This window comes from Erithacus rubecula (genome assembly GCF_903797595.1).
Source record: "Erithacus rubecula genome assembly, chromosome: 2".
Classification (NCBI taxonomy): Eukaryota; Metazoa; Chordata; class Aves; order Passeriformes; family Muscicapidae; genus Erithacus; species Erithacus rubecula.
This window is the reverse complement of record NC_136685.1, coordinates 3,923,208-3,948,068: the sequence shown is the minus strand read 5'-3', so window position 1 is coordinate 3,948,068 and position 24,861 is coordinate 3,923,208. Positions and strand designations below refer to the sequence as shown.

The following is a 24,861-nucleotide window of genomic DNA, read 5'->3' as shown; positions in this document are numbered from 1 at the left end:
CCTGCTTTTGATGGGGGGTTTAAGTCTCTGTGGATCTGCGGACACCCGCGTTCGTAGATTGCCGGGGGAGCGGTCGGGTGGGATTTGGCTGCGGGCAGGGTGTATCCTAACTTGGGGATGCGCTCCAGGGCATTTGGTAACGTGTAGCCTGGAAAAAAAATGCAATTGTTGCCTTTTCTTTTTCTTTTTTTTTTTTTTTTTTAAAGAGCTGAAACCCTCTACTTTTGCGTTAAAAAAAATTCTCTGTCTTCTTTCAGATTTATAATTAACAACACGATGGTAGAGGCGTCTCAGCCACTTAAACTGAATCTGTTCTTAAAACAAAAGTGTGTGTGTGCGTGTGCGTGCGGGGGGGGGCAGCTCTGGGAAGTGTGAGTCTATTTAGGAAGGAACGTAAGTTGAACTTTAACAGAAATGGCAGACAGTCCAGTTGAACGGGTTCCTGCAACATCAAAAAGGTTTTATATCGCCTCTGGCTTTGCCTCAAAACTATAAATTTACTATCCTTTAAAATTCGCTCGATGCATTTCACATTTGTGTGGAAATCGGGAGATCTATGTACGTATATATGTTTTTTTCATATCGGGCCGTAGAAAGAGGATGAAAAAAAAAAAAGGTGGGCGAGAGCCCAACAATGCAGAATCAAGTATTTATTTGGCTGCAGAGAATAAATATGATCTGTAACACGCACCAGAAGGACTTAATCTTCTCTGTAAATAGACCTATATTACAGTGACTGCAAGTCTCTTCTTCAATTCCTTTAAAAATTACTAAAAAAAAAAAAAAAAAAAAAAAGAGAGAGAGAGAAAAGGCTTTTTCTTCATTATTTGCTTAAAAACAAACTGCAAGAACAAAAGCACCAAAGGCGATCAATTCCTCGTATTAAGAATGCATAATTAAATAGATATTAAAACAAAAGGGAAATACAATTTTCTCTTCTTCTTCTCCTTCTCCTTCTTCTTCTGCTTCTTCTTCTTCGCCTCAAGCTTTGCTTCATCTCACTCCCTTGCTCCAGCTCAGCAGTGTCTCCTTTCCGCATCTTCCTCCGCTCGAGTTAATTGAAGTTCTGCCTCTTCCTCGCTAAACTTTTTCCCCCCTCTCCCTCTCCCCAAACTCTGCCTCTGCCAGCCCCCCTCGTCTGATTACATCTAGTAATTCTCCACTGAATGAACGTCATTTACAATAGTAGGGGAGCTCTCGAGCTGGCTGCCAGCTTCACGCTCCATTTGGTCCTGCATTCTCCCTTTAAAGTAGTCGTGTAATATTAATAGTCATGAATATCAATTATTATGAGGCGGTGTAGAGAAGGAAAGGGAGGAAGGGGTAGCGGAGCAGTCTGAGCCTAGCCTTGGGTTGAAGAGGATTGTATTTGGGAGCTCAAAGGCAAAAAAACAAAAAACAACAAAAAACAAAAAACAAACAAAAAAAAAAAAAAAAAAAAAAAAAGGAGGAAAAAAAAACCCCGAGAGGGAGGGGTAAATCATATATGTAGATAGAGGTTTCCAGGCTCGGTTTTGGGGGCACTGGTCTCTTTTTCTTTTTTTTTTTTTTTTTTTTTTAAACCTTTTTTTTTTTTTGATGGATAGACTTCGAAATATCTCAAGCTGTTCTCCTGTATCCAACACGTCCCTTTGCAGAACTCCTTGATATTTTTCCCTCCAATTATTAGTATTATCACCATTATTTTTTTTTTAGCTATTACAAGACTTTTTTTATTTCCAGATGTTAGTCCACACCTATTCCGCCATGGTGAGTTTGGATCCATGTTGTACTAGAATTGCATGTTCTCTCTCTCTCTCTCTCGATCTGTTGTGTCTCTCTCTCCCTCTCTCTGTCTTTTTAAACGCCTTTGGCTTGGTAATTTAGCACAATAATTGGAGGAGGCTTGCAGCTGCTTCTCCCTTTTTGCATTGTGTGTTCCCGATTTGAGCTAGGGGAGTCTGGGGGGCAGAACAGGGGGGAAAAGGAACTTTTTTTTCTTGTTGTTTTTCTTTTTTTTTTTTTTTTTTTTTTTTTTTTTTTTTTTAAACCATGTGTGCCATTGCTTGTGGGGGTTTGAGCTACACTTTGTGGAATAGATATTTCTCTTGTTTACTTTAACCTCGCAGCTTCAGTGCGTTGGAGTTGGACAAAACTCCTCTCCCACCTTTTCTCTGAAACCTCTACACCCTCCCCCCACCCTCTGTCCCCCCCACACACCCCAAAGACTTTTCATTACAATTAACCCCCACCCCATTCTCCGGAATATAATATCGGAAAAAGAAACAAAAGACACTGGAAGTTGCTGAAGAAATCATAGCGCCTGGATTTGTTCAATACTGATGTCTCATTTTTATTTGATTTGATTTTTTAAAAAATATTTTAAGGGGTAGATTCCCTTTAAGCAAAGATTCCCTGTGATTTTTTCTTTTTTTTTTTTTTTTTTTTTTTTTTTTTTTTTTTTTTTTTTAAATCTTTTTCCCAAGTCCTTTTTAAAAAAACTTCTCACCTCAAAGTCTTCTGAGAAGTGCAACTTTCTTTTCGGGCTTTTCCACGTGAAAATGGGTTGGTGATTTTGAGTCACAGGGCTTGAGCAGGGGGAATAAACAGATGCTGGGAAACTTTAGGCAGGAGAAGGGGTGGCTTGTCTGGATAGACGGGTAGTTTGGTGCTCTTTAGTTTTAAATGGGTTTTTTTCTCCTTTTGGGTTTGATTTGAGGGGTCTGTGGGTTGGGAATTATACTACTGGTCTGAAATTGCAGATCGTATATGTATTTGGAGCACTAGTCCTACATTTTTAATTATGACATTTAGCAATTCTCCCTCACACCCCCCGCCCCTACCCCCTCCTTGCTAGTTCCTGGGAATAGACACGATGTGAGTGCAAAACATTGGAACATTTCTAATAAGTCGCGGGGGAAGGGGGTATATCTGAATCCGACTTTCCAGCTGTTTACATCCTATTTTATTTTATTTCACTTCGGGCTGGGATTGTGCTTCTTTTTCTTTTTTTCTTTTTTTTTTTTTTTTCCTCTCTATTTTTTTCTTTTCCTAAAAAAAAGTCCTCTTCTTTGTTGTTGTTTGTATGTCATTCCGCTTGTAGGACCGGCATGATGGAGTGCCCAGCCACAGTTCCAGGCTGTCCCAGCTGGGATCCGTCTCGCAGGGACCCTACTCCAGCGCTCCTCCGCTCTCTCACACCCCATCCTCGGATTTCCAGCCGCCTTATTTCCCACCCCCCTACCAGCCTCTTCCTTACCACCAAAGCCAGGACCCTTACTCCCATGTCAATGACCCCTACTCCCTAAACCCCTTGCATCAGCCCCAGCAGCACCCCTGGGGACAGAGGCAGAGGCAAGAGGTGGGATCAGAAACCGGGTCACTGCTGCCACAGCCTCGGGCCGCCCTGCCCCAGCTCTCGGGACTGGACCCCAGGCGGGACTACCACTCAGTACGGAGGCCAGATGTCCTCCTGCACTCAGCTCACCATGGCCTTGACTCCGGCATGGGGGACAGCCTTTCTCTGCATGGCATCGGACACCCAGGGATGGAGGAGGTCCAGGTAAGGCACAGCGTTTCTTTCTCCTGGGTTAGGAATGCTCGCTGAGGGATTTCCAGCAATATTGCTGTGGGTTGCTATTGTTTTCGCACACCGGGTCTGTAACTGTGGTATTCCCCCCTCCCTCTCCCTCAGTTTTCCTATTTTTTTTTTTTTTTTTTTAATAAGAGAATTTATTTCTTGGCTGTCACGCACAAGCTTTGCATTATAAACCCTCCCCTACATGGCAAAGCACAAAGTGCAGGGGGAAGGCAGACATGCTGCTCTAAATATTCCACGTGTTTCAAAAGCTGGCAGAGTTCAAGCTTGGCTTTTCAAATTCCAGTTATTTCCCATGCAATCTCAGTTTCCACTCCCCTCCACCCCCCTCTCCTCCCCCCAACCAATTTCCTGCCGTTCAGAGATTTTGATGAAACTGTCGAAATACTACATTTTTCATCCGGGAGGGAGGGAAATTATAAACAAAACCCAAACCAAAAGCAATAACTGGTGATCAGGAACAAGTGTCCCCACCCCCCTTATTTGTTAAGTGTGCTTTTTAGGGTAGCACTGATTTTAAATAGTTTCATTCCCTCTTTTGGATAACAAAGGAGTTTCGCCCGGCTCAAAGCACAATATTTCCCGGCTTTCTTCCATCCCACGCGAAACTCATCATCACGTGCTATTTCCTAAAAGCAGAAGGACCCTTAACAGCTTCGCTGCTGGGGTGGTTTGCACCTTGCTGGAGCAGGGCATGGCCAGCCCGTGGGGACCCCCGAGGAGGGGGTTGCAACCTCCAGGGTCCAAGTTCTGCCTCGGGCTCTCCTAATCGGGATTTTGGGGGTTCCCCTCCAGGCGTTTTTATATTTTTTTCTTTTTATCCAAAATTTCTTTATCATATATCGTATCTGTATATGTATTTAGACTTGGGATAAATAAAGGTATAGACCACTGAATGAAATAACGACTTTAAAGTTACAGAAAGGGAAAACAAAAGGAAAAAAGAGGAGCTGGGAAGATAAAAAATAGCCCTGAAAAAGGATGCTGCTGAACATGAGAGGAATCAGCAGCAGGGAAGCCGAGGGGATTCATTGCTTTGGCTTGAGGCTTGTCTTAGGGCTGCACGGGAAAATCCTCGAGTTTTGCTGGGGAGAAATGTTTTAGAAAAAGGGAGGTTTTGCCGTTTGGATTTGCTCCCGCCTGCCAGCTCAGTGACCGTGGGGTCGCTGGTTTCTGCGGGTTTCCGAGGTGGCTTTGAGACCTGGGGGCAGCCCTGGGTGCGATGCGCAGGTCTCGTCTCGCATTCCTGGCTCAGACAAAGTGGTTTGCAAGTCAAGACGAGTTTTACCTCTGTGAATGCTGAAAGGAGATCGCTCTCCCCCTTTCTCCCTGAAGCCGATAGGCTTTAAGTACTGTTTGTGCCTGGATATTTACACTTTCCCCGAAGAATAGCCGGTAATTGTTGTGCTTTTGTGAGAAACAGAGTAAAACAGAGGACAGAGAAGGAAAGGAGAGATATTTTAAGAAAAGAGAAGGAAAAGAGAAAAAGACGAAAAGAAGAGAAGATAGGAGAGGGAAAGGAGGGAGAAAGGGAAAGAAAGAGAGGAAGACACAAAGAAGGAAAGGCAGAGAAGAAATAATCGGAAAGAAGGAGCTCAAATCAAGCAGCTCTCCATCCGTTTCCCAATAAAACATCCCTTCTGCGGGAAGGGCACTGCACTGGCTGAAAGTGCCTCCCCCGGAGCTCCCAGAGCAGCGGGGCCACCCGCGATCTGCTCGCCAGGACTGGCGGGGTGCGGTGGGATGGGATGGGATGGGATGGGATGGGATGGGATGGGATGGGATGGGATGGGATGGGATGGGATGGGATGGGATGGGACAGGCGAGGCTGTGGACCAGCAGGGTTGGGGGTCCTGGTTTGGGGTACTGAGATAGCAGGAGATTAAACAGGCCCTGTATTTCTGAAAGTTTGTTCCCAGGTTGGGGGAGGAGGGGAAGAGGGAGAGGAGGGTGTCCCAAGGAGAAACACGTGAAGGAAGAGGTGTCCAACTGCAAGTTAACGCAGGCAGGAGGGAAAGCAGCCCAGAGCTCGCTGCTGCCGCTCAGCATTTTCTATTCTTGTCCCCCCAGCAGTGACAAATGAAGTTGGACCGTTTCCATCTTGATATTTAATATGGTTTATTCTAGATTCGAGAAACCTTTTCTAGAATCAGGCTATGTACACTCATTATCCACCATCACTAGATATAATTTCTAGGAAGCGTTTCAAATACTGGTTGTTTTTTTGTTTGGGTTTTTTGGTTTTTTTTCATATTTCAATAGTAAAAAAAGTTGAACGGATATCTAGATGTATAGTTGGATAAAGATGTTTCTCTTCACTTTAGCTTTCACATGTGTGATTAAATATGTGCCATGAAAATGGGCTGGGCTGAGGAGAAGGAGACAGAGAGTGCGTGACAGAAAGAAACAGTGGTTATTTTATAAACACCAAATCCAGTCCATGTGTGAGCCATTGTCCAGGGCTAGAATTAAGTGATTGTAACACGATAGCGCTCTGTTATTGTAAACAGGACACGCTGTATTGCTATTGCTGCCCCTCTCGAGAGGAATTTTCAATCTGCCATTTACAACCTTCAGACAGGGAAAGGAGAAGCCAAGATCTACTTATTGAACATAAATTTGCATCATCTAATAATGGCTCCGAAAAAAAAACCAGATATTTTTTTCCCCCGGCTGGGCAAAAGTAGGGTTACTAAACCTTAGGGTAGTAGGGTTATTAAAGAGGTAATAAGTTATTCGATGAAAGAAAAATGGAGGGGGAAATTCAGATTCTGTACACTATTAGTATGAAAATATAGAGCTCAATTTTTAAGGTTTTCAGTCAGATGTATCCATACAAGCTGAATAAGGTGGTTATAGATAGCATTTAGGATGCTTCATCCTATCAGATTATTGGAGGAGGGAAGGGAGGGGAATTTTCCTCCCCAGATTTTCCAAGTATATCTGGAAACTCATCACCTTTCCCCTCCCTGCACACACACCTCTGCTCCTCCTCCTCACTCACGCTGCCACTACGTGCTAGCTAGAGACACGGAAAGTTAAGTTGCACCAAAACACCCAAGTCTCTTATAAAGTAACCCCTGGTATCACTTTTAACTAAAGAAGTCTAGTAATTAAAAGTCTGAGTTGTTTTTCCACGTTTCCGCATGCAGTCCTAATTAAATCTTTACGATCCTCTCTGTGACTATTAACTGCCAGCATGCTGAGCGAATATCCTGTACAAAAACCCAGCAGGAGGGCGTAATTAGATAGAAAATCAGACAGGAGTCTTCTCATTAACTACAACAACTAACCCACGTTGCTGATGGAGCGAGTGGAGTGCACGCACACGCATAAAGGGTGCGCGCAACCAGAGATAAGGTGAGATAAGGAGGAAAGATAGGGGGAAAGGGAAAAAAAAAAACAAAAAGGGAGGTGATGGTTCACATTTACCTCCGTTTCTGTGCCACCGAGGTGCGCCACGCTACACTCCAGCAGGCTGCAGGATTTGCTCATCATCCCTCGTCGGGAGCTGCTCAGGGAAAGGAGGGAAGACTTTGTAATTTTATTTTGTGCCCTTTAGGTATGTAGCCTATTGATTATGAGAGAGAGACACAGCCATGCCCAAACACAGCACATAAGGCACCGCTCTGTGTGTGTGCTCGTTTGAGGGAGGATTCAAGGAAAATGAAAGGAAAGCTCTCATAGAAAATATTGTTCCATGGCATTTTGGGGAGATGTAATTTTCTCCTAAGCAGCATCCCATCTGGAATGTCTCCACTGAGCACAGAGACGGAGATAAGGGCCAGATCCGAATAAAATCAGCTTCTCGGTGCAGCAAAGATAAAGTTAAAATAATGGTGAAGTAAATCATTGCTTTGCTGTAAAAGTGCTTTGCTTATCAAGGAAAAACGTGACAACTCCCCAAATACGCAAAAACACTGAAAACCCCAAATCCTTTAGTAATGGGAAAAATAAAATAATAAAGCCAAGAAACCCAAAGGTCCCCCTTTCCCTCAGAATTTACCCTAAAACGGAACCTGTCGGAATCCTGCCATAAATTGTTCTTATGACACCTCCTCTTTTTTGGAGATGGCTTCAGTCTGCCGAACGCAGATTCAGCAGTAATTTTGGTTTGTTTGGGTTTTTTTTGGTATATTCCACTTTCGTTTTGAGAAGTGAAACCAAGCATTTGCTGTGTCCTCTGTGCCCGTCTTTGTTCTCTTCCCTGCTAAAGAAGTTAATGCCATAATAACAGGTGTGCTCCTCGGCGGGCTGGAAAGAAAGGGGGGAAAAGGGGAGGAAACAAGGCTTTGAAATCCGGAGGCTTTTTTTTTTTTTTCCTAGGCAATCAATTTGATGGTTCATACTTTCGATAATCTGTATTCCCGCTCCTCCCTCCCCATCCCCACTAATTCAGGACATGGAAGCAACCTCGGGAGCTGTAAATCTCTTTTTGCTCATCCCTGTACGATGTGGGAGTTGCACTGCTCTCCGAAAGGCTTAGGCTTTAATTAAAAGTTCATAATGTAAACTATGATATATAAAAAGTAAATGGCCCTTGAATTATTAAGATGTAGCAGGGTTAAACAAACAAACAAACAAAAAATAAAAACAAAAAAAGAAAAAGGAGGAGGAGGAGGAAAGGGGAGGGAGCATTTAAGTTGTCCTTAATCGTGTTCATTTATGTCATGCAATAGATCTTGCAGATGTTGCCAAATTGCCACATTTTCAAAAGAAGAAATATAAAGCTTTATGGAATGCAAAAAGTCTATGTGATATCTATGTTTTATAAGATAACAAAACCAGTATTGCACCCCATATGCTTCACACCTCCTTTTGTTTTATTAGAAGACTATATAATTTGTAAGAATTTAATTTCCTTGTCGATTGGGGGAAATAATAATAACAACAATAATGATAATAATAACAACAATAAAAAATATCCCTTCTCCCCTAGTGAATGAATATAAATGGAAATAACAGGGACTCCAGTTTGGAATGACATGATTTATGTACGCGATTCTTTAATATCCAGTCAATTTGAATAGTGATGTTTTTATATCCACAGTCAGTTGAAGATGCCAATAACAGCGGTATGAACTTATTGGACCAGTCTGTCATTAAAAAAGGTATGGATTATTCCAACTAGCTAGACAAACTTTTACTGTGTAGCGATATCTTCATGATATATTTTGACTTCGGGGCGATGAATTTCTCCGGGATGCAGGCACCCATGGCAGCAAGATGAATAGTTGATTGGATCAGCAGATAGAGTGAAGGGATAAGACACGCGAAAGGAAAAGTTTATGTCCCCGCCTCCCCCGCCCTTCAAAGGGTTTAATTACACGAATATCTCTAATGGGGCACCCCGTGCTCCCATGCAGCTCCCACTCCCCCTTCCCTCCCCCTCTCCCCCCGATAGTTTTCGGTGGGGACCCCTTGGCTTTTAGTGGGGGAAGGGGTTGATTCATTTGGGGCTTAAATGCATTTCCCAGGCGAATCAAACGCGGAGAGGAGAGAAAGAGAAGCCCATGGAAAGGCAGACTCAGCCCCCTTCCCCTCTCCCTCCAAGATTCCCCCTTCCCCCAAGATTCCCCCCTTCCCCATCCCATTTTTTACATCTTTCTACATATGCGCCCATGATTTAGTGTAACTGCAGAGCCACCCCATACTGTTAAAGCGAATGTGATATTAACAAATGTTTGCAGTCTCTTGTACAGCTGTAAGCAAAATAATTAACTAATTAAACTAATTAAATGTAATTACAATAACTCATTTTGGGCGTATTGCAGCTGCTTAATTTTTTTGCATTTCTCTGACAGTCACTCGAAGATGCTTGGCGATTAGTGTTGTGTTATGCTGATAGACATTAAACAGATCACACGCTGCAAATGGAGGGAAAGCTATCTTTAATTATCTAAGGAGTTTCTATTTCTAGATTCAATTTTAAGTACCAGAGATGAGGTTTAAAAACGCTGTCCCTTATGCCTGCTATCAACGGCACTTATCTCCAGCACCTTGTTATTTGTCAAATGCGCACAAATAGTTTAACAGCGACGATTTTCTGGGATGTAAAGAAAAATAACAGGGAGGGTGTTTGTCTAAAATGTGTTGAAGGCAGCATGAGGTCCTTCCGTGTATTTATTGTTTGTTTTGTTGTTGGCTATTTGTTTTGTTGGGGGGTTTTGTGGTTTGTTTTTTGTTTTCTGTTGTTTTTGCTTTTTTTTTTTTTTTTTTTTTTTTTTTTTTTTTTTTTTTTTTTTTTTTTTTTTTTTAATTTAAATCTCCGTGTACGGTCTCTCTTTCACACACAAGATCAAGGTCTGGTTATTTGAGCGAGGACAAATGAAAACTTGAAGACCATTTGACAGCACCATTTATGACTATGGGTTGAAAGGTCGAAGGGTTTTGGATTTTTCTTTTTTAAGAAATAGAAAGTTTCTTAACTTTAAAAAGAAAAAAAAAAAGATTGTATGTTGCTGCTATTTTGGTTCTGTTTGAATGTTTGGTGGGGTTTATACTCAAGGTCTGTAACCTGATGGTTTCTGGCTGTATCTTTGACTTTTTTTTTTTTTTTTTTCTCACTCTCCTCCCTCTTCCCCACCCCCATTTGACACCTCATACACTCCCTCTTGGGTGTATTTGATTAATTGGTACTTGATTTGTGGTGGAGAGACTCTTTTCTAAGGTTGTTCAGTGCTGGTCTCTTGCAGAATACACAATCCAAAATTTTTTTTTTTTTAAACACACCCCAGCCCGTGTCTCTCCCTCCTTCAGCTGACAGGACAGCAGAGACATTCCATGTGCGTGCTGGGTGGTGCAATTAGACAGCGAGCAGCACTAGAATGTGAATGCCTGCAATCATTACATATTTGGTGTAGGTTTTTATATGTATTAGGAATATATTTAGGTGTGCTTCGTGTGTGTGGGCATTGCAAGGGCCCCAGATGGAGCAGCTGCTGCCTAAAGAGACCCAGCCCCATCTAGGTGGGATTACTTGTGCCTATTTGCAGCCAGAAGAGGAGATACTCTGAGTTTACATATGATGAACGGGAGACACATGCTCTTTGGAAATAAGGTTACTAAAAAAGAGCCTGAGATGCATTTGCTATTGTTTAAAAGTCACTGTAGCAGCATTTTCTTCCTTAGAAGTAAGACTGAGATCTAAGGAACTCTCCAGCATAAAGGAATATTGTATTATTTTTTCTTTCTATTTTTTTTTTTTTACACAGTGAGTTTCCTGGGTGCAGAGGAAGAGAAATGGGTAATAAATAGCAGGTCACATTTGTGGCAGTCAATATTTAATCAGGATGAGGGAAGGAGCAACACAGAGAGCGTTCAGTATCAATTTCACTTTGTTCCCTGCAGTTTGTAGCTGTGAGGGTGTACTTTGAAACAAGAACAAGTTATTTAAACTCTGTGAGTCGTTCTTGCAGGCAGATGGCACAGACAGATAGACAGACACCCAGGTACTGACAGATTTTTGTGCAGTGGAACACTCCTGTGGCTCACATTCGGTAGACAAGTGTCACAGAGGGTCTGCTCCACTCAATCCCAGTTCAGTGCCTAAAATTCTTTAATTGCAAAGTAGGAAAAGTATGATGGGGACATGAAGCTTAAACTCAATTATGTCACCCAGGCTGTGTCTGTTCCTTTATGGCCTCTGAAGCCTGCAGAGGGAATTATCTCTCTATGCAAAAGGTTTGCCAAAATATTAAGGAAATTATATAGGGATTCATACACGGCTATTGATTTATCTCACGTATCGATCCCACACAACAGATTACATATACCCAGGCTCTTGTTACGTTTGCTATCTGAGCTTACTTGACATTTCTGAAGTAATTTAGTTAAGAGGAAATGAGTTGTTCCCAGTAGAGAGAGCAAACGAGTGGAGTGAAGGTAGCCAGCGTGATAAATGGCTCTTTCATTTGGAGATCTCCAGAGCTCGTTTAAGGCTAATTTTCTGTATTAGCCCCCTTTGAGCTATTAATGCAATAGGCAGGGACCATGGCCCCTTGTCTCTTAGCTGCCCCATTAGAGAGAGCATTAAGCTACCAAGCCTGAACTCCACCGTGGTGGTGGTGGCGCTGAAATAATGAAAGGTGCTTTTTAAACTCCCCTAATCTAAACTGGCAGAGGGTGGTTAATACGATTTGAAGGGGGCTGGTCAATGAACAATCAATAAACTAATAATGAGAAGGATGCGGTACATTAACAGTCTAAAAATCCAACGAGACATTAAAAAATCATCTCTAACTCCCACTTCCATTAAGATTTGGGTGGTGGAAGTGGGAGGGAGGGAGCCAGATAAATCATCAAGATGATAATAATCATCAAGAACATTAATATCAGATTTAACTCAGCTTTCAGAGCTTACTGGCTGCATATTTTGAGGCCTTTCCCTCTATTTTTGCTGAAATGAGGGGAAGGTTTGCCATGTGTCAGGAATAAAAGATCTGGTTCCCTTGTCAGATGCTCATCTGAAATTTCCTTGGCACTCTCTATGGCGAAAGAAGTTGTCTTCCTGTAAACCTTACATGGCCTGAGTCCCAAGTTAATTTTTTGTGACTCTGGGGCACAGTCAGTGACCTTAAAATTATTCTGCTGTATTTATTTACTTTCAGCTGTTTCTGACGATCGTGTGCACACACACATCTGATTTAGCATGAAAGGCCATTTTAACTCGAAGACCTTAATTCATGGTCTTGCAAACACGCTCCGCTGTTCTTCCTATTTTAAAGAAACACATGAAAGAAGGTGTCTTGAACTTCTGTTTTTAGCTGTTAATAATCCAGCACGAGTTTCCTCCCCAGCTCTTGGAGCAGCTGATAAATGATTAACTGAGAACCACTTTGGCCTCAGCTTTTCAGGTGATAGATCTGGGGCTCAGGAGATGGTGCCTCAACTCCACTCAGTTCCGTGCTTATTCCTGGATTACCCACTCAACCTGAGCATCCCTTTAATTAAACGCAAAACAGTTTCGAGGGAATACATTCCACCTCGAAATTTAGTCTCGGTTTTCAGGGAACAAGGGAGAGGGGCTGGAGGAGAGGAGGGGGCCAGGGGGACAGAAGGAAATGGGAGATGAACACGCACTTTTTGTATTTGTTCCTTAAATTAAGATGAGATCCGGGTCTCTTTAGTTTCAGCGTCTAAGACGCTGCTCCCGGACGTTTTAGGCTTGGCTGCTGAGTCAGACCGAATCACCACTTACAGCAAAGTCCTGTTGTTAGCAGGGACAAAGAACTTTTTACTCATTTAAAGTCCAGTAGGCAGAGTAAAAAAAAAAAAAAAAATTAAAGCAATTTGATAGTTTATTAGTAATTAAGTTGTCCACGACGTTTTTTAAATAAGAAAATAGAAGAAATATTTCTTCTGATTGATTATTTGACTGACTGTTCGACTGCGATATTATTCAGCTGGGTTATTGCAATGCTATCCATAGTTTAAACCCTTATTAAACAGCTGTTTTAGGACATAAATCTATCATTTCTTTGGTTTCACTGTCGTCAAAACAGCTTTTTTCACTCCACTTCCACTTGTGCGTTCACATTTGTGCACATTTTCACACGTTTGCGGCGAGCAGCCCAACAGAAAACCACCACTAAAAAAAAAAAAAAAAAAAAAAAAAAAAAGGAAAGAAAAGCCTCAGACTTAATGTATGCACAGAAAATTGTAAACATGTAAAGAACTGAAAGCTTCACGCTGAGTTTCGCCATGCTCCATTTCCCCACCATTTCCTGCTGTCGTTCTAAAGCGATCTCACTCATCTAGAGATCCCGTTTGCAGGAACAGTATGCTTATAATTACTAACAAATCAAGCGGCTACTGTTGCTCTCCCGGTTTATTGATAAGCTGAAGAGAAATGGAAGAGGGGGAAATGACAAAGAGGCTGGAAGTAACCACAGGAGGAGAAAAAGAAAAAAAAAATTGTGAGGAAAAAGAGATAAAGGGATGAAAAAGGAGAGGGGGAAAAGAGAGACAAAGGAGGTAGAGAAGTATAAAAGAAGGGAGAAGGCAGAGATTTTTGAAAGGAGGAATTATGTATCTTGTGAGTGCTCACACACGCAGCAAGTAGAGTTTGGGGTGAAAGAAAATCGAACAGGGGATGACAGGAGCTAAACGGCATAAAGTGAAAGCAGGAATGCTGGGGATGCTGTGTGGGTACGTGTGTGTTATTTTGTCATTTCAGCAGTTGTGACAATCCCTGACCAACTGGGGAGGGTTGACATTGGCTAAAAATATTCTCTGCATTCGGGTTTATTTACATACGCGCAGGGATTTGACACATGCAGCTGCACGGATCTCCTCACCCACAAAAAGCTCCACGTTCTGTTATCTCTGCTGATGTCTGGGCTGTATCTGCAAAGCTCCAGCCGTGATAAACATATAGATATGATATAGATAGAGATAATTCATTCCATGGCAAACACTTTTTTTGAGGCAGCATTAGGTAATTTACAGAAGATATAGAGCCCAGATAGAATAGATCTCTCTGAAGCTATGAAATTGCGATAGATATGCTTACACCGCCTGGCAAGCCTCTCAAATGGGTTCAGAGCTATCAGGCTGCAGCTGATGGGTTTGTTTATACCGTCCTTTTCAGGGAAACTCTGCTAGGAAAAGCAGCTGAGGAGCTCTCAGCATAGCAAGGAAGGCAGCCAGCCTGCTTCCCAAAAGCAATTTGCAAGGGGAAAAAAAAAACAAAACAAAACAACCCGACCCGAGCACGTGAAAATCCATAATTCAAAGGTTAACTAATGTAATGAGTGCTCTAAAAGGCCAAAGCGAGCGGGGTGAGCTACATTTAAGCATTGCACTGGCCCTTCTCTCTTTAGTGAGTTTGGACTAAGATCAGATGTTCGTGGAATTGCTGCCCCTTGTTTAATTTCTCAGTTCACTGGACAGTGACCTGATAAACTGGTCACTAAATATAGCCACGGTAAAGGTGTACTCGAACCACAGAGTCCGTGTGTTTGTCCCAAGAAAAAAAATGCCAGTCGTGAAAATCTGTCTGGCACTGCTTTAATCCAACTTTTTATTAATTTTTTTTTTTTTTAATTAATTTCTATTTTTTTTTCCTACTTGATGCTTCACTAAAACAGATCATTGTGCATGAAGTAGGAGATATGTTTATGTATAATGAGGGGGAAAATACCAATACAATTTTTTGTTCTGCTGGTACTGCCTATGATATACAAACGAGTTTTTTACTATAGAATCAATGAAAAAAAATCCTAATAATAACAATGAAAGCGGGAGCGGGCCTCTAACTCTCTAATAACTGTTTCTGAGCCGTTCTCAAACTATTTGAAATCTCCTTTATGAGCTGCATGAAGTGCCTAACTAAAAATAATAGAGAAATAGGAATCCATTTCACTTTCGGATTCCCTGAAGTCAAGCCACTCAAAATAATTTGTTTATACTGGAGACTATATACAAGGCATACGAAGCAATATGTATATCTAAAATCGACATGCCTTTTGGTTTTTAGCTGTTATAGAGCTTTTATTGTGGGGGTCTGGTCTGGCAGTAGGAAATGATCTGCAATAAAAACAGTGAAACACGGTTGTGTCTATTCCATGCACTGAGGTTATAAAATTGGCAATTGCCCAGTAGTTAGCACTTGGTAATATATTAGGATACCCGATCTTATTGTTTAGCAGCTCCAGACGACTTAAATATCCGCTCAACCCTAATGGTTTGATTCTCCAGATATGTTGCAAATAAACAGGGCTTTTATGACTTAACTGACATGTATTATAACTACCTAAATAGCTGGCATATGTGCATAATAGAACCTTAATATTTGCCGAATTGGTTTTGCAATTGATTGAGTGGAAACGGGAGATTGTGGAGCAGTATCTGCTTGAAGAGGGTGTGTAATCAATTAGTCTTCTCTGAAACATGCCCGCTGGACTGCCAGGGCTCTCCCACCAGCAAAAGCCCCAATTTCAGAGTATATTTTCTATAAGGAAACTCGTGTTGCCGCGGATCGAGAGGAAGCTGCAGTAGCAGCTGTCAGCTCTTATTAACTCCTGCATAAAACATACCTTAAGTATGGTTTGTTATCAATTACTTGCAGAAATGAAACAACTGGGAAAATGCAGCGAGGCTCCCTATAAATTAAAGTGATTGGGTGATTGATTAGAGCACCTGCTGTAAATCATAACAGTTACACACAATTATAAGGGAGCTACTTAAGTTCATTTGTAAATTCATGTCATGGGGGAATTACTCTCAGTTTTAGTTTAGCCTTTTTTTTTTTTGTTTATTTCTGAGTGTGTCTGGTTGCTATTATAGGAATTTGTTCGTTATAATCCCTTGGTTACTCTTAAAATAACCTCACTGGTTTCTCAGAGAAAAGAAATACTTTTTATCTTGGAGAGAACAACACGGTTTTATTTTGTATAGTTTCACTTTATCATTCTCCTTTTACTTTTCCCTATAACTACCTTTAAATATGTGTTGCAGAAACCAAATCACTTTTATTTAGGGGTAGGAAAGTTCCTACTATTTCACGGACAGCACAATATGATCAGAGTGGAGAGCACCATGGTTAGACCAGATATTTTTTTCCTGGTGTTCATTTTTCTCAAGGAAAAGACTCATTTTATTTCATAAACCAGACTTAATAAAAACACAAAGCAATAACAGAGCTGTCTTCCCATTGCTGTATCCTCCAGCCTTGATACTTATTTAAGACAGCAACTCCCTTTGTGTAGTAGAATTTATTCCTGGCTCAGCTTAGCAGTAATGGAAACATTAGCCAAAAAAAAGTAAATTTTCCTCTTTTTTTCCCCTCCAGAAAGGCGCTGTCCGTTGTACAAAAGGCATCGGGGGGCTCTGGGTGAGACACAGGCTCAAACCCGAAAGTTGCCAGGTGCTTGCCAATATGTATTTTATTTCCCAATGATCAAACCCTGCATAGAGGCTGTACTGTACCACCCTTCTCTCCATCCATCATTCATGGAGCACTTTCCTAGAGGTTGGGGGAGCAGCACCCTTTAGGTTGCTGGAGGTAGCCAGAGATTCAAAACTCCCTTTCATTTTGCTGTTCTGTGCATGTCAGAGAGACTGTGGTTCGTCCTGTGCTCCTTCGTGGCGTGATGATTTCTCTCTCCCCTCCTCCCCTTTTCTTTCTCCAGTTCCGGTTCCTCCAAAATCTGTTACTTCTTTGATGATGAATAAAGATGGCTTCCTGGGTGGAATTTCAGTCAATACCGGAGAGGTGTTTTGCTCTGTACCTGGCCGCTTGTCTCTGCTTAGCTCAACTTCAAAGTACAAAGTAACTGTGGGAGAAGTTCAAAGACGCCTCTCCCCTCCAGAGTGTCTGAACGCTTCCCTCCTAGGAGGAGTGCTTAGAAGGTAAGAGGCTGGGGCAAACGTGTGGATGTGTCCGGGTCCCCATGCATGCACCAGAAATCCTTGGTCAACAGTACAGATGGTTTCAAATACTCACTGATCCTATTGTCAGAGCCTGTGTGTGTAATGCTGGTGATAAGGCAAAAATATGCTGTGTTCAACATTGGGATGAATGTATGGAGAGGAGGGAAAGATTTGGCCTTGTGTAGCCACAAATGGAGGAACTGAGACAGAAAGATTTTCCTCTTGTCCATGCACACACTTTCTATCACTTCTCCTCCTCACAATTCTCTCTCTTAGAAAGTGGACAAAATAAAATGCCATGATGAACATGTTTCGGGCTGAACTGCAGGAATTTCAGGACCTAATGTATTTCTAGGGATTTCCTAGATAAACTCACGAGGCAATGACGACCAGGCAATTATGTCACTTATGACAAGTGGTGTCACACAAGAAATTGGCAGGGATCTGATAGGCAAGCTGTAAGGTAGGCAAGTACCGAACTACAGAAAAGCCACCAACAGGTATCTCTGAAAGTCAGAAACTCAGTACTTCACACAGAGAAAGCTGCTGGTCTAGAGGCCTTTGCTGCTTAATATTTGTGCAAATCACCCACTAATGTCCGGTGGATTTTGCTAAAGACCTCAAAATAGTTGTCATTGTTGGTGCTAGAGAAAGTGGGGAAAAGGAATAACCTTGAAGTCCGGTTGCCGCTCCATCCCAATAAGTGTGAGACTGTGCTTTTATGTAGAAGCAGCAAGAATTTAAGCTCTGAGGCCATTAAGCTGGAAAGGCTACCAGGGAGAAAGGGCTTTTTCTTCTTGGCAGTGCCTGAGGGACTGTGAATTGTCAGCACGGCTCGTCTGTAGGAAAGGTGAGCTCAGGCTCTATCTCCAGTCACAGCAGGGGAGAACCATGGGGTAAGAACATGAGGCACCAGTTCACACACTCAGGCTGGGAGGGTACAGGATTTCATTTTCTGGGTGTGAGGTAGACACCAGACTGGAATAAAAATACTAACTTTGGACAGGGACAGACGCGTGCAAATTGACAATGTATAAACTTCCGATCATGTTTAAAAGTTGATAATATTAGAGGAGGAAATATCTTGAAAACTCCTATAGCAGCAGCTGGGATACTTTGGCTCTAAGGTGCTTTAAAATGAAGTTGGTGTTTGGGGTTCCCCCCTCGCCCCCGAAAAAAAAATTCTGTGATGACGTCAAGGGCTCTGGCTCCCTGTCTGGAGATGAGGGGGAAAATTCTGTTACATGTGGTCAGTCACCCAAATATACACGTGAGAATTAGGGGCTCCTAAAATAGCTGCTTCTCCATGTGAATGTCTGTAATCATTGTTCAGCTGCCAGGGAGAGCAGCAGAGATTTTTACTTACAGATGCTAACCTGCCTGCTCCTTCTGTACAACTGCAAATGGAGCAGGGAGAACATCTGAGAGATGCTCTGTAGAAAATATAATTACCAAGGTAAAGAAGCATTATTATTGAACTTCAGCAGATTTCTGGACTTGGCCCAAGCCATAATTATTGGCTGCTGCTGACTTCAGTTCCTATCTTGAATCTAAATTTTAAACAACATTTTGGTTCAGAGCAGATTAAATATAGAAAGCTGCTCTCCTGCAATTCTGCCATCCAGCCCTATTTACTTCGATAAAAAGTAGTGGGAAGCCAGTCTGGCTTCTCTGTAATTTCTGGTTTTCTTTCTCTAAGCGTGACTTCTAATTCTCAAACAAATTTTGAGTAAGAATTAGGAGACAGTTGGGGTAGACTTTGTTCTTAGGTGCCAAAACTCTCCCTGACTTCGCAGGTGGCAGGATTTCATCCCCGGGGGTTTACATATGTATGTGCGTTCGAACAATAGCTCTGAATTTCCCACGTATAGCTCACTCACCCTTTTATTGCCCTTATCAGTAACCTCCAACAGATATTCCAATCTTCCCCCAGGCAATCCATTCCCTCTTTATAACGCACTCTGCCTCAGGTGAGCTCTTCTCAGCATCGCTCAGGAACACACTCATAGGCGGGAAACAATTTAATAAATATTTCCCTCCTTTTCAATTTATCCACGGGCGCTGCCTTCGAACTTTTCAGATGTATTTGTTTTTTTAACCCCTCGTCTTATTCTGGCTCTTTCCTGGAATAACAGCGGGTTTAATCCTCCTCTACCTTCCCGCCCATCCCTTTATTACATCTTAATCCAAGTTGGTATCATACCCACTTGTTCTCTAGATCAGAATCTTTCCATTAATTATCGCTGTTTGGCGATATTTGATTTCCCTGGATAAAAGCGGGAGAAAAGTGGGTTCATCCCCACTTCTACCCCTGGGAGAAATTAAGAAAATCTCAGCAAACCCAAGCAGAAATCAACAGCCCCAGAGTCCTTAACGTCGAGTGAAAACCCTCCCAGGCTTCGCTGACTGCACAGACTAAACGTTTCTTCCAGGAACACTGCGGGGTTAATCACGATGTTAATTTCTTTGCTATTCTAGAGCCAAATCGAAAAACGGGGGGAGATCTTTGCGAGAAAGGCTAGAAAAAATCGGTTTGAATTTACCAGCCGGCAGGCGTAAGGCCGCAAATGTCACTTTACTCACCTCCCTGGTGGAAGGTAAGCCGAGAGTCGCAGCTCCCTTCACACCCCTACCTGCTCTGAGCTCCTGTCTCACATCTACAAAAAAACCCCAAAAAACAAAAAACAAAAAAACCCCAAACCAAAAACAAAACAAAACAAAACAAAAAAAGCCACAAAAAACCAACAAGCCCCAAAAACTTTAAAAAACACCCCAAAACCCCCAAAACAACAGAAAACCCTCAAGCAAACATATTAAAAACCATTAAAGCAAAACCAAAACAAAACAAACAAAAAAGAAGAAAAATCCAAACCCCACCAAATTTTGGGATCATGTGAGAAAACCCTGTAAAGGTGAAAAACAGGGTGGAACACCGTCACGGTTAAGGATATCATTCCCAAAAATGAAGTCACTGGCTCGACGGTCACTGATCCTTCTTGGTGGCAAAAGTGAGGGTGTCTGTGTGTGTACGTGTGGATATTTGCGTGTACATTTGTGTGCATGTGTAACTCTGCAGGGCAGTCCCATTCCTCATCCTATATTTCCACCCTGTGATCTCCCACTCCAGGTCTGCTCCATTATCCCGCTAATTCGCTCCTCCCGAACTGATCTATGGCCACTACAAGATGGTCAGTGAGGAAAAAAGAATATAAAATTACTTTTTGTTGTTGTTGTTTGTTGGTTTTTTTAATAAGAAAGCAGAGCAATTTGCAAGTAGCAGAGCTCTGTTTTCCTTAAGGTGGCTGGAACTGAACAAAGGGACCAGCTAAAAAGGAGAGAGGGAAGGGCAGGCTGAATTTCAAGTAATTTCAAGTCAACTAATGTCATTTTGGTGGCCAGTGTGTTTCTTTGATTTGTGGTTACTATATCGACAAGGAAAAGTTAGAGCCTCTAATAAGTTTAGGGTTATGTGCGTGTTTATGCTAAGAAAAGTTGGACTTCCTCCAAAAACAACCTAACCGGAATAGTATGGATGCAATTATGAATTATATGTATCTGCATTACACATACACACCGAGAGGCGTATAAATAATCCACTTATCTCTTCTGCGTATAAAGCGAGCATAAATATTTGCGCTAGATATTAACTTTTCAACTCTTTTGATTGAGTTATGTGAGTGACAAGACGCTGCCGCTTGCAGAGCTGAAGGAAAGCTCCCGAAAAAAAGGGGGCTGAGGGTGGGGCTCCTCTTGGTACCCGATGTGGGTGATGCCGAGTGCAAGGTCAGGGGGGTTACACGATAGGGTCTCGCTAGAAAGGTGTGAAACATTTCGGGGGCACCTTGAGCGCCCTGTTAGCGCAGCTTCACCCCCACGGTGTGTGTGGAACACCGCGCTCTCTGCTCGCAGCAGCACCAGCCCCTCCCCGAGGCTGGTGTGAGGCTCAAAAGCCCGTGGGCTTGTGTAGCGATGCTAAAATCTGTGTCAAGTGTGCAGTAAGGTGTACATTCTCCTCCTCTCCCCTGATTCCCTTACAAATCAACAGTTTGCCTCCAGAGAGTTCCTTCCTTTTGGAAGAAGCTGCACCTGATGGAGTTTTATCTCCTTTTTCTTTTTTTTTTTTTTTTTTTCCTCCTACCTGGCAGCAGCCGGGTTGAGCACAGCCGCTCCTGTGTCACCGGGAACAGGAACGCTCCGGTCGGTCCCGGCCCGCGTTGCCCGAACGCTGCCTGGGATGACCCTGCCCGGCTCGGGAACCCCCCCTCCAGGCTCTGCCGGGGGCCCTCGCCCTCATTAACCGGTTTGATGATTAGCGAGAAGCATTGCAGAGCAGGAGGTGACGTTGGAAAGCAGCTCCTGATAGTTAAAAATAACGCGGTGCTGGAGTTATTAGACATACCTGCTTGCTGGAAATCTTCCCCCTCGTCCCTCGGGCGATGCTTTAAAGGGTTTAACGCTTTATTCTAGAGGGGCTGAGCTATAATCTGGTGGAATCCCTCTAGAGTCTGAGGGGTTTTTTTTCCCCCCTCCTCTTTTCCTCCTTTCTGCAGCTACTGTCTTCTTCTTGTGGCGTGAAGTACATCAGTAGGAGTTGGATGGCACAAATCTCTGTAGGCAAGAAACCTGAAACCAAGCAGGCAGGGAAAGTGAATTAGAATTAGAGTTAGAATAATAATTATTTTGTTCACAGAAAAATGTTGCCATTAGTTGTTATCTTTCCACCAACAGACAGGAGTTCTTGTTGCAGGATGGTCAGTTAAAAATGCAGATTGTTCAATTGTCATCGGGCTAAATGCGGTTATCTCCATAATTTTGCAGATGTGGAGATAACTGTAACAGTGATGCAAGTGCCTTGTGTGTGGATAAAATGTGACTATAACGTCTCACAAAGAATTAACGTTAATATTAATAATATATCCACATCTGTAAAATTTCGGACAATGATCTGAGATATTGAAACAGGAATGGCTTCTCTGCTCTTTAGAGAAGTTTGGGTCCTTATTTTTTTTTTTTTGATTCCACCAGTTTCCTCTTTCATCTTCCTTTGGTCCAGTTAATTTTTGAGTTGTGTGTGTGTGGCTGGTGTGTGTGTGAACTCTTCCCTCCGTTCTGCACAAGCAGCTGATGGGCACACACCGACACGAGTGCAGTTAGCAGCGACAAATCTCAGCACCTCAAAATCTGTCCCGTCGACTTCTGCCCCCAAAATAGGGCTGCTGGGGGGAATCACACATCTGGAGCCTGTCCCTGAGGTGGAAGGGATGGTGACAGGTTTCCAAACACGGCCCAAGGGAGCTGGGGTCCCCCAGGGGACGGAGCCAGCCCAGCCCGGGCCGGCGGTGCCCGGAGGTGTTAATTCCCGTCTCGTTCCCTCCAGGTGAGGCCGTTCATTTAGCTCGGGATTTTGGGTACATCTGTGAAACGGAGTTCCCAGCCAAAGCTGTTTCTGAGTACCTAAACAGACAGCACACGGACCCCAGCGACCTCCACTCCAGGAAAAACATGCTGCTTGCTACAAAGTGAGTGCCAATTAACTCATCCCCTTCTGCCCTTCTCGGAGAAAACCCTCCCTGGCATCAAACTCCTCCTCTGAGCCCGTTTGGAAAGCAGAGGGAATTTCCAGGCTCTAAATTCCAGCAGCCCCACGGGGAGGAAGGATGCTCGAATGCCCAAAGGACCTCTGCACCCCTTTGCAGTGGGGTTCCTGCCAACAGACCCTGCCCCTACAGAGGTTGCAGGCAATGCTCCCCTAGCTGTTGCCCATCACTTTCAAGCTAAAGCTATCCCCAGTTAAATAATATTTATGTAAAGTGGACCAAAAATTTATATTTTGCTTCCACAGTGTGTTTGTCTGTCCCTCCTGTTGCTCACACACACCTAAATCACAATACCTTTCCCATATGATTTAATTAAAAATAGATATTAAAAAAAAATAGATAATAAAAAAAAAATAAAAGCCCACTCCCACGCAGTGTTAATGATTCTCGACTTGCCCCCCAGCCCATCTCTCCCTTGGGACTCCCTCAAAGGGTGTGCTGTAATTGATGATTTACACCAGGCTGTGCCTCCCAGGCTGCTCACTGGGTGCTTCATGGTCTGCTCGGGTACTCAGCAGTGGGTGCTGAGTGTTCACACATCTTCATCTGCCAGGGAAAAAAAAGGGAAAAAAAAAAAAGAAAATAAAGAAGAATCCCAGCCCAAGCATCTCTCATTTATTTCATGCTCTGGGACGTGGCTTGCCTCCGATGACAGTGTAATTTAAAGAAATATATGGAGGGTTGAAAAATCATTTGCTCAAATTTGTCCAGATGTTTCTTAGACGTGATTGGAATTTGATTGCCCTTTTCCGCAGGGTCAGAAGATATTAATGTCCCAGAACTTTAATTGCTCGCAGACCCTGCTTTGCTCTTTGAAGATGTAAAATGTTGGACTCATTACTGTTTGTTCTCCAAATTCAAAGTTTCCTCTCTTGCACTTTCTTAATAGATAATACACATAGAAGTAGACCTTTATCTTTCCCCACCTCTGAAACCTTTAACCCACTGGGAATTTCAGAGAATTTCAGAGGATGAGAGCTGAATGTCTTTTTTAAGGGTTTCTTTTACCTTTTTTTTTTTTTTTTTTAATTCTGGTCTTTTTTATCTCCAGTCCCTGGGTAGGCACCTGTCTTAAAAAACTGATTCCTTTGGGTGTCTTAGAGAAACTATTCCTGTGGGAACCTCACCAGCCTCCAGGGCTTCTGCATTGCCCAAGCACCTGTTGACTTGAAGGTCTTTTGGACCAGAGTACTTCAAAAGAAAATGTTTGTGTATGAATTCATTAGAAAAATGAAATCTGAATTTTCAAAGGTGCAGGCAAACAACTAAGAGCCATATGTGAACTCTGATGTGTTAATTGGGGTGTCATGCCCCCGGAATAAAATGGAAAGTTCTTGCTTGGCTTCTCATGCCATGAATAAGCCAGCATGGAGTTCCCAAATCCTAATTTTTCTCATTAAGGTGGCCCAGCCTGAGCAGTGTCAGAGAGGCTGGGTTTTAGCCCTTTGCTGCACCAGGTCCCTCTGCCACTCAATAGTCCTCAGTGCATGGCTGTGCTTTCCTTTCCTTCAGGGAGAGTATTTCTGGGAGCTGCTTTGAGCCAGGGTCAGGCATCCAGGAGAATTGGTTCTTGGCAGATCCAGGGCACATTTCCCTTTCAGCCTGGCTGTTTCTGAAGCCACCAGGCAGAGCTGGGTTTTCACAGTGCTTCAGAAGCATCCCTGTGGCTGCTGGAGAGATCTGAATCTCCAGAGCTGGTGTTATCCCTTGAAAAGCATCATTCTGAGCAGGGAGTGCTGGCTCACCATGGCTGATCCCAAGAACCACTGGGGGAAAGGATGGTGGCAAAAAGGTCCCATCCCATATCTTGGGATCACTTTGGTTTGAAATTGCCCCTTGCTTGTCACAGAGAGCTGTTGGATGAGCCTAACAACTACTCTTCTCTCCCTCTCTTTGCCTTTCTTTCTTCCCTGCAGGCAACTTTGTAAAGAATTTACAGATCTCTTGGCCCAGGACAGGACGCCCATTGGAAACAGCCGGCCCACCCCAATTTTGGAACCGGGCATTCAGAGCTGCTTGACTCACTTCAGCCTCATCACTCACGGCTTTGGGGCCCCTGCTATCTGTGCTGCCCTCACAGCCCTCCAAAACTACCTGACTGAAGCTCTCAAAGGCATGGACAAGATGTTCTTGAACAACAACACTGCTAACAGGCACACATCTGGCGAAGGACCAGGTAGTAAAACTGGAGACAAGGAAGAGAAACACAGAAAATGAGAGAGAGAGACAGAGAGAGAGAGAGAGAGGAAAAAAAAATAGAATGAAAGAAAGGAAAAGGAAAAAAAAAAAGTTAAATAAATAAAAGGAGAAGAG

The 24,861-nt window shown here is 43.0% G+C and overlaps 1 protein-coding gene across 1 annotated transcript; it reads left to right on the top strand.

Annotated features, from left to right (window-relative positions):
• Positions 1 to 1,624: 1,624 nt before the first annotated feature.
• On the top strand, positions 1,625 to 24,861 carry TFAP2B (transcription factor AP-2 beta). The gene is made up of 7 exons (XM_079299087.1): positions 1,625 to 1,749; positions 3,083 to 3,541; positions 8,628 to 8,688; positions 16,711 to 16,930; positions 19,430 to 19,548; positions 22,329 to 22,470; positions 24,465 to 24,861. The coding sequence occupies exons 1-7, from the start codon at positions 1,723 to 1,725 to the stop codon at positions 24,763 to 24,765; spliced, it is 1,329 nt and encodes a 442-aa protein (XP_079155213.1). The 5' UTR covers positions 1,625 to 1,722; the 3' UTR covers positions 24,766 to 24,861.